The sequence below is a fragment of the Triticum aestivum genome, chromosome 4D, assembly GCF_018294505.1.
Source record: "Triticum aestivum cultivar Chinese Spring chromosome 4D, IWGSC CS RefSeq v2.1, whole genome shotgun sequence".
In the NCBI taxonomy this organism is placed as follows: Eukaryota; Viridiplantae; Streptophyta; class Magnoliopsida; order Poales; family Poaceae; genus Triticum; species Triticum aestivum.
The window spans coordinates 235,748,132-235,758,277 of record NC_057805.1 but is presented as its reverse complement, the minus strand read 5'-3'; the positions used below and the strand labels follow the sequence as shown (position 1 = coordinate 235,758,277).

The 10,146-nt window shown below is 41.8% G+C and overlaps 1 protein-coding gene across 3 annotated transcripts in view; it reads left to right on the top strand.

The window, feature by feature from the left end:
• The first annotated feature begins 1,364 nt into the window (after positions 1-1,364).
• The window catches only part of LOC123097376 (1-phosphatidylinositol-3-phosphate 5-kinase FAB1A), a 32,630-nt gene continuing 23,848 nt past the window's right edge, over positions 1,365-10,146 (top strand). Inside the window, exons 1-9 of one of the 3 annotated variants that reach the window (XM_044519088.1) lie at positions 1,365-1,805; positions 2,830-3,489; positions 3,762-4,502; positions 4,731-4,884; positions 4,965-5,309; positions 5,691-6,659; positions 6,760-7,091; positions 7,219-7,342; positions 7,504-7,659. In XM_044519088.1, the coding sequence (XP_044375023.1) occupies positions 2,882-3,489; positions 3,762-4,502; positions 4,731-4,884; positions 4,965-5,309; positions 5,691-6,659; positions 6,760-7,091; positions 7,219-7,342; positions 7,504-7,659 (3,429 nt within the window). In that variant the 5' untranslated portion in view covers positions 1,365-1,805; positions 2,830-2,881. Of the gene's footprint in view, positions 1,806-2,826; positions 3,490-3,761; positions 4,503-4,730; positions 4,885-4,964; positions 5,310-5,690; positions 6,660-6,759; positions 7,092-7,218; positions 7,343-7,503; positions 7,660-10,146 lie in introns of all 3 variants that reach the window. The other 2 variants (XM_044519089.1, XM_044519090.1) reach the window with 2 other exon arrangements.

The window sequence follows — 10,146 nt, the reverse complement described above, 5'->3', positions numbered from 1 at the left end:
CCGTCAGGTCGCCGGCGGCCCCAAGGCCGTCTACCTCCACAGTGTTGGTCTCCTCCATCATGCCCTGGTCAAGAAGCTCCTCTCCACCCTTGGCCTGCTACCCTTTTGGTCTCCCTTCCGTTTTGCATTTTTTGGTGTACCTGAAAGCAAAGGGTCAGCGGAGGTGGATGTGTTGGCATACACCACCATGGCTTGCCATCCACTTCCCCTGGACGTATCACATGGTCATCTCCCGCATTGCGTTTGCCCAGAGTGGACAGGTCATCAGATAACTTTGCATTGGCCATCTTAGCTTCATATGATAGATCACGTAGCGGTGGAATGATCTTCGAGCTTCTGGGTTGGGAGGCGTCACATCCTGGGCGCCCTTGCTTGCATTCAGACTTGTGGCGGCAGTAGCGTTGGACTCCTTATCTTCCAACTCGCCATCACAACCATCAGACATGTTACACATTTGTTCTGCCAGAAATTCATCAACGGCTGGGTTTCCACTGTTGTGCTCTGGTGTTTGCATGTTACGGCGAGCTGACACGGCCGGGCCCCATATCGCTAGCATCTTCACTCGGAGGTTCAACGCCATAGGGGCCAAAGTTCTCCCGTAGGAAGGCTTCGGGCGGGCGGCGACCGCAGAGGGTGCCCCTTTATCGCCCCCACCATCCTCTGGGTTCCCTTTGGCCAGGCTCGGCTTCGTGCCCACGGACCTCGCAGACGTAGACATTGCGGCGGGGAACGACGACGGGGCAACTCCTAGGTTAGATCGATCTGGAGGTTTTGACGGCTTCTGGCGCTTCACGACTTCCACCCGAGGCTACTTTATGTAGGCAGAATCATCCGATTCATTGCGGGAGGGGACATGAAGCCCTAATCCATCCGGACGACGTGAGCCTCCCGGATTCCTTCCAGACCTCGACTTTGGCTTAGCGACGTCAGGACCACTACAACCCGAGAGGGTGCGCGATCTGTGGGCGGACGGGGCCGCGACGGTTCCATCGTCTCGCCGAGGCAGAGACATGGAGGACGAGCCACCCGCGGCCGGAACGGCGCCCGGCGGCGGGGCGATCGCCTCCTGATCGCTAGGGGCGCAAAACCCTAACATCGTTAAAAAAAATCTTCTTTTCTAATGGCCGTCTATGCATTATTTTTGAAAAAATAATTTTGACGTAACATTTATGAAAATTAATAAAAAATGTACTCCCCCGTCCCATAATCCGACGCACGGAGGGAGTATTGTTTAAAAGAATTTGGCCAGATTCGCAACTCGCAAGGAGCCCCTTGTGGGCCCTCCGCGACTTCCTCGTCTCCCGGCCCTGTCACCCTCACGCCCCACATGGGAAAAACAAAACCACAAAATTGAAGAAATATTACAGAAAATATAGAAATAGAAATTAACTCTCTCCCCACCTTCTCTCTCTTCACGTTCGTCTCTCTTCCTCTCCTCCGCGGATCCGCGAACCAAAAGATCGATCTTCTGGCCCCATCCCGATCGGATTCTGGCACCGCCCTTTACACGGCACCGCAGCTAAACGGGCTCCCGATTGCATCGCGCGGCGCGCCGTCTCGTGCCGTGTGGCCCCGGCGTCGCCAGCGCCAATGCCCGACGCGAGCAGCGCTGCCGCCCAGGCCCCGCCGCCTCAACGCAACACGGGCGCGGGGCGCGACATATTGTGGTGATATCATACTTTGTTTTCTCGTAGGCGGCACCTGATTGATCTTGGTTCTCTTGGAGGCCCTTCTGTGGATTCCGATGCAATTTTTGCCACGGCCCTGGTGGTGCTAGTTCTGATCAGTTTTGTAGTCTTGATGAGGTATAGCCCCCCGGCAATATTATTGATTCAGTATCTCACTTGCATAATTTTTTGGGTTAAATTAAGGCTGAAGTTGCGGTTGCTCTAAAATAGGCAAAAGCGATTAGGCTAATCTACCGGAATGCCAAACACAGCCCAAGTGCAGCGAGGCATGATGTCCTAGATTGTTAGTGCCATATCTGAACAAATTAGATACTGTATACTGAAAGCTGTGGATTCTTTCTAGGTGCTTATACTGTTGTGCTCTGTATGTATTGTTGATTCCTTGTATGCCCGTGGAATAGAGCATGTATCTTTAGACAACTTAGTAATGGAATTCTAAAACTGGAGGTAAAATACCATGTTAGCCATACGATAACTTACAGCAGTTTTAGTTTATCATGCTCCTGCTATTTTGTCCATTGTGAAAAAATTCTTTTTGCATTACAAATGCAAACATTTTTTTGGTGGTGGGTGTTCATACTATATTGTGGACAAGGCACACATTATAATTTATTTTTAATAGAACATTTGTGTTAGAGCATCTACAACTGGGCTCCCCCATATGCCCGGGCGCATCCGTGGACGTTTGGGGGGCGGATTTTGCTAGGTTCGGCTGTAGATGCTCTTAGATAGTTCTCCCTGCAAGATCTTTCTTAGGGAAAGCCTAGATTCATTTTATTAATTTAATAGAAAATAGGATTAGATAAAGTGTCTAGAATAAATGTCGGCACTACACTGCATCTGGACTCCCACAATAGACGTTACAGCCAGACTTAACCAATACATGAATGAACTCACTGTCTACAGGATTGAATGGGTCTTTGCAGCATTATCTGCATGTTATACAAAACAATACTTTTTCGACGACCAATTTCTATTGCACTTTATATGCACTACCTAACAATAATTATAATATTTTCAAATTTTTTACCACCAAGTTCAAATAGTTTGACTGCTTGCGTTCTTGAGCAAAACTCTTTTCTTTGTCAGGGATTATGTCATATTGAGTGCATTTCTGATTACATTTATTATTTTGCAGCAGATGAGGATGCAACTATGAGGATTTCTTCAAGGTGGTACCATTGCAGCCACCCATGGAGGCCTCGGATAAAACTTTTGCTGATGTAGTTAAGCTTTTGACATCATGGCTGCCTCGACGGTCGAAACCAGACAATGTCTCGAGGGACTTCTGGATGCCTGATCACAGTTGCCGAGTGTGTTATGACTGTGATGCACAATTCACCATATTCAACCGCAGGCACCATTGTCGTCGTTGTGGGCGCATATTCTGTGGTAAGTGCACAGGGAATTCCGTCCCAGTTCCAAGTGGCCCTGATAAAAGCGATGATGAGGGGGATAGGATTCGTGTCTGCAACTTTTGCTTTAAGCAATGGGAGCAAGAGCAAATTGCTGCTGTCAAACAGATACTGCCGGTGCTCAGTCCTTCCCTGTCTGAGGCGAGCCTGTTCAGTACAAAGTCAACTATCACCATTAATAGTGTTAGCACACCAGCTGCATCTTACTCTACTGGAAATTATCAGCATGTGGCTCATGCTTCCAACATTGGTCCTCCCCCTCCCAAATTTTCCCAAGACAAAGTTTCCCACAGTATGCAAGGCAGCCATGTGCCTGAGATAAGTATGTCCTCTATTTCAAACAGAGATGACTCTACCTTGATGCAGTTTGGCTATTACACAAACAGGTATTCTGAATAAGACCTCATATCTTATAACATTACCCAGTTAAATTGTAGTGTAGTATTGTCTATTCTCCTTAAATACCCCGCTATATCATATTATGCACTATGTTTTTCTTAATTACCATGACTGTAGCTTCAGAAAAGGAATAAAATTAGTTTACTTAAGATTTAAAGATGAAATTGTATTGATTTCCTTGTGTGGTACTTGACTAATTAACAAGTTATGTTGCTTGAAAAACTTCTGCCTCATCATGTGATGTCACATTCTTCTTCAGGAGTGACGACGAAGATGAAGAGTTTGGTGCTTACTTCTCTGACAGGCAGGTGCAACATGAACAGCATAATAACCAATACTTCCGCTCAGTTGAGTTTGATGAGTTCAATGCATCGTACAATACAACAATATCAAAGACTATTGAAGTAAATGTAATTCCAAAAGAGTTATCAGCTTGTGCTGTTGACCACGGATTCCCCAGTACATTGCCAGTCACCAAAGTGGAGGATGAACCAGAACTTGATAATAGTTCAGACTGCGGGGCTGCATCGTCCATTTATGCTCTGGAAACTGCCGATACAAATTCAGTGGATTTTGAGAAGAATGATTATTTTTGGATTCCTCCAGAACCAGAAGATAAAGAAGATGAGCTAGAAACTGATTTGTTTGATGACGACGATGACGATGATGAGCCTGTATCTGATGGTGGACGGTGTTACCTTCAATCATCAAGTAGCTTCGGTAGTGGAGAATTTCGAAGTAGAGACCGCTCAACTGAAGAACACAAGAAAGTAATGAAGAATGTTGTTGACGGACATTTCAGGGCTTTGATTTCTCAGTTGTTGCAGGTGGAGAATATCACATTAGAGGAAGGTGATGACATGGGTTGGTTGGAGATTGTTACTTCGGTATCATGGGAAGCTGCAAACTTCCTCAGACCAGACACAAGCCAAGGTGGTGGCATGGATCCTGGTGGATATGTCAAAGTTAAGTGTTTAGCAAGTGGACACCGCAGTGAAAGGTGAGATATCTCTTGTTTATACATTAGACTCAACTAGCTACAACTGAGATCCTGGTTGACACTTCATGAAGCTCTATCTGTAAATATTTCCCCCTTTATGGGGTCTACATTCAATAAATGGTGATCCTGTTCATCCCGTCAATTAGCATTGGACAGTGTTGACTTTGATGCTACATCGAGACATAACAGTTTGAATATTAACTGAAACATGTCTCCATTTTCTTTCAGCACTGTTGTGAAAGGAGTAGTCTGTAAGAAGAATGTCGCACATAGGCGCATGACTTCCAGAATAGAAAAACCTCGCCTTCTTCTACTTGCTGGAGCTCTTGAGTATCATCGAGTTACGAATCAGCTGTCAAGTATTGACACATTGCTCCAGCAGGTTTATGAATCTTTTCATGCTTCTTGTTATGCAATCTTAAGCTTGCATTGGCCTTACATGTATTTTTCTATGATATACAGGAAACAGATCACCTTAAAATGGCGGTTGCAAAGATTGTAGCTCAAAAACCTAACCTACTTTTGGTCGAGAATACTGTTTCTCGCTATGCTCAAGATTTGCTTCTAGAAAAGAACATATCACTAGTTTTAAATATTAAGCAATCCCTCTTGCAGCGTATAGCTCGTTGCACAGGTGCTCAGATAGTTCCTTCCATTGATCTCTTGCCATCTCAGAAACTTGGTTATTGTGAGTTGTTTCATGTAGACAAACATATTGAACATTCCGTGACTTCGGGTAATAAGACTAAGAAAATGCTGAAGAACATGATGTTTTTTGAAGGATGCGCAAAGCCATTAGGTTGCACTGTAAGTGATATAACCACTTCCTGTTATTTTTTCTTGGACACCTGAGCTCCAAAAGTGTATTTACTATTTTATTTACAGAAAGAGACATAGTGCTACTTAGGATTAGGGTGATCATAAGTCGTAACAATAACTTGTTTGCTTATCACCATTGCTTGTGTATTGCAAACCATATAGTGTCAAAAAAAAACATTAACATTTTTTTCTCTAAAAAAAGATCATCCTATTTGAGATGGTGGCTTTCAGAGCATTTTATTTTTATTTTTCAGCAAGATACATAAAATATCTGTACATTTTTTTCCTGTCATCCTCCAGTTTGTCTGCATGAAACATTGGAACATAATATCTTCCTGAAAATATCATTTTACCCTATGTGACCTGCAGGTTCTGTTGAAAGGTGGCAGCATGGATGAGCTAAAGAAAATTAAGCATGTGGTCCAGTATGGCATATTTGCAGCATATCACTTGGCCTTAGAAACATCTTTCCTTGCAGATGAAGGTGCCACTCTGCCAGAACTTCCCTTGAGGTCTCCACTGACTGTAACCTTACCACATAAGCGATCTACTGTAGACAACTCTATTTCAACGGTGCCAGGTTTCACAATTAATATTTCCAACAGCCAACAGGCAACTGATAGTTTTGAGCACCTGGACACAGACATTGTTATATCAATTGACCCAGGTGGAACAGCTGTGGTTGAACCACCAGTAGACAGTGATTGCCTTACTTCTCAAAAGGCCAACTCTCATTCTTTTGGACAATTGTGTACCAGTGGTTGTAGCTTTAACAGCAGTAATGGTGATAAATTGGAGAAGGTGACTGCAACTGCAGATTCTGTATCCATGTCTTCAATCACTACGCATTATGTTCCCACGGATCCTTCACATATATATTCTACTGTAGAAAAGAAGTGTGTGTATTCTAGTGATTACCATACTGATTATCCAACCAGTTCAGATGGTAAGACAGTGAGAGCAGATTCAATCAACACAAACCATCATCAGAGCACGTCTGCAGTCAGCACAAATATTACTAATTATTCTAATCTCAAGGAGCCATTAGAGGGTTCAAATGCTTTGCCTAATGTGAGAATCGTCAATGCTAATAATTTGTTGGTAGTGCAACCAATGTCTAGTCCTGCAGTGCAAAATCAAGAAACCAATCAAGGACATGTCACATCAAATAAGACAGAAATTGTGCCTTCTGACCATCAGAGCATCTTAGTCTCTTTGTCCATACGTTGTGTATGGAAAAGATCTATTTGTGAGCGTTCCCAGTTGTTACGCATCAAGTATTATGGTAACTTTGACAAGCCTCTAGGAAGGTTTTTGCGTGACTACCTGTTTGATCAGGTTTTCTCCCTTTCCTTTTCATTTCCTGTATGTGTAATTTCATCAACTTCTTCGTTTCTATTCTTCACATGTCTCACAGTAGTTACAATGATTTATACAGGGCTATCAGTGCCGATCCTGTGATAAGCCACCTGAAGCTCATGTCCATTGCTACACTCATCGCCAGGGGAGTCTAACAATATCAGTTAGAAAACTTGCAGATGTTGTTTTGCCAGGAGAACGGGATGGAAAAATTTGGATGTGGCACAGGTGTCTAAAGTGCCCCTGGAGTGATGGCTTTCCACCAGCTACTCATAGGATTGTCATGTCTGATGCTGCTTGGGGTTTGTCACTTGGTAAATTTTTGGAGCTTAGCTTCTCAAATCATGCAGCTGCAAGTAGGGTAGCCAGTTGTGGTCATTCTCTCCATAGGGACTGCCTTCGGTTCTATGGGTAAGCTGTGTTCAGATGATTGCCTTTCCAAACTGAATTAATCTCAGTTTACTTTCATAGTGAGTAGGCACCATACATTATAACAGATTGGGCATCTTGGTTTCTGATAATCTGCTTCTCTATATAGGTTCGGAAAAATGGTGGCTTGCTTCCGATATGCACCTATTAATGTTCATTCAGTCCATGTACCACCTCATAAACTTTATTTTACTCACCAGCCTTTGGACTGGATACAGAAAGAAGTAAACGAGGTGTGTACCGTATAGCAATAGTAGGCTTGGTTTGCATAAAAAATGCGTCTGTTTCTGCCTTCGTCAAACATGTTAAAGTTATTTCTTCATTTTTAATAGTTTGCTATCATAGAACTGTTTGGTTTTCAGCTCAATGGCTGACATTTGATCAAATTTGACAGGTTATTGACCGGGCAAAGGTTCTGTTTGATGAAGTATCACGTACTTTACACCTGATCTCCGAGAAAAAGGCTCACTGCAGTTCTCTCAATGTGGAATGTACCAATTACATTGCTGAACTTGAAAGCATGTTTCGGAAGGAAAAGTTAGAATTTGAGGTGCGCTGCCTTTTGATACCACATTCTTGTAACATATCCATTAAAATAGAGCTTAATTGTAATTTCAACACATGGAAAAGTCACACCACTATAGACAGCTCCAACGGCACGGACAGATGGCTTGAACTATACCACAAGTAAGCTTGCATGTGCAACGCACGTCTCACTTATCATCAAATAATTATCAAAATATGATTTGATATTTACATAGTTTTTCATCCATATACATGATATATCGCCAATAATAATGTTTCTCATGTGGAGGCAAAATAACTGACATGAACAAATGAAGAAGGTGCAAATAAGATGAAAGATCAACCCATTTATACGTAACATATGGAGCTACTACCTAGGGATCACTTGTTAGCATTCTTTTGTAGTCATGTTATAAGTTCCCTTAGTTTTTCACGTAGCTCGATGAATGTATTATAAGTCTCGATCAAAATACAAATATCCAAATCGAAACTTCACAGAGTCAAATTAGAGTGGACAGACATCCAAGTCCCCTCTTTGTATGTTCAAATTAAGTCCAAATAAAAAAATGTTAAGAAACATAACACATGTCTACCCAAAAAGGAAATGACTAAATATAATAGATATATCTGGTAGTATGGTAATATTTCTCAATTATTATCATAAAGAAAAATCAATAATTATCATAAAGAAAAATCAATAAAAAAGACATCAAAAGAAAATTATACTTATAATAGACTCAGGGATCATCACTATCTGTTAGCAGTTCACGCCCCTGGTAGTCCAACAATTAATCTGAATATGGCAACTTACTACAAAGTAGGCGTACAAACATGCAAATCTTCATTGGCAAGAAATAATATTTTTCATGTGGTCAAAACCTCCTGAACAAGATATTAATCGCATGCCATCATCTTACTGAACCCATCATACAAAGCATTGACAAAGGACGAATGATTTAGAAGCTGATCTGTTGATCAGAGTAATTAATTCCAAACAAAAATCTGAAAAAGGCACAATAATTCAGGTTACCCACAAAACTCCATGTATCCATCACATATTTTTCATGTGATCGTGAACTTACCTAAAACAAAACAATCAAGAGAAAGACTGTCATCCAATAATCCATGAGAACATTGCAACGAAATTCCTACTGGTAAGGCGTTTCTAATATTCTTCTTCTTGAGCAACTTCTCCTTTTCCCTCTCCCTTCTCCCCTTCTTTGCTTCCCGTGCCTCCCTCTCCTCTTTCCTCAAACGCTCATCTTCAGTTAACTGAAAATCAAGAACTGGAACTCCTATTTCAACGCACTTCAGAAAGTGGCAAAGCTCAGCATACCCATTGCCTAGTATCAAAGTTAAACTGCTTTAGATATAAAGGTTGTAGGCTTCGCTCCATACGGAATAAGGAGCATCAATCAAATATTCAGTACTAAATGTAATTCTACTACCACAAATTATATATGTTCTTTTTGTAAAATTTGCCGTACTCCTCATCATAGGTGCAATGTCACAGGCAAGGTTATGAGATCGTTTTTGTAGTTAGAAACTTATGCTTCAAATATTTTTGAGGTTAGTAAGCAAAAGGTTGTCTGTCGCAGTGTCCTGATTTCTCTCGGGCCAATCAAAATCAACAGTGCACCCTGATCCACCTTCCAGTAATGCAACTATGAGAAAAAAGAAGAGATGTTAGCTGATAATGGCACACATACATGAACACGGCCGCATAATTAGCAAGTTGCAACCTACAATCATATACTCTTCTCACTTAGTCCACTCATGCCTATACTTACCAGCTACAACATCAATGGAAGGGAACCATGCAAGTGAAAGAATATATAGGATGACATAGCTGTCATCACCGAATCAAACATGCATCACGAAATATAGGATGCTATAGCTGCAGCATTGGTTCTGTTGGATTCCATTCAGCCGTGTGTTTCCAGAATCGGCGGAACCTGCACCACATCGTGCCCATCCAAATATAATCATTAAAAAATATTTCAGAATAGGATCAAATAATCCTACTTCTATGGAAATAATGCATTCTAATCTTTTAGCTCTATATTCAATCTGAGGCTTTCTGAGTGGAGGGTAGTTGTATGCGAGGATAATCAACTTCCCTGAACAAACATACAAAATAGACTATTTGAACAGAGGCTGATGTAGAAGATAGCCACTACTATTAATTTGTAACATAGCTCACAGTATTCAATTTGAGGCTTCCATATCATGTTTTAACTACAACAATCTTAAAAGCTAACGAAGAAAAACATAAACTCCCAATCTGCAAACTATCCCACAAAATTTCCGTGTACAACCACCTGACATCATAGGTAGGCCTCCAACCTGACATCATAGGCTGGCCTGCATTTATCTTCAACTGCACGGGCATCACAGGTAGGCCTCCTTGTCGACTACAGCATAGAACAACGGAAAAGTTAAGATTATCAGGTAGAACAACTGAAGATACTTATAAACAGTAATAACATAAACATAGATCGTCGAAAGCAAA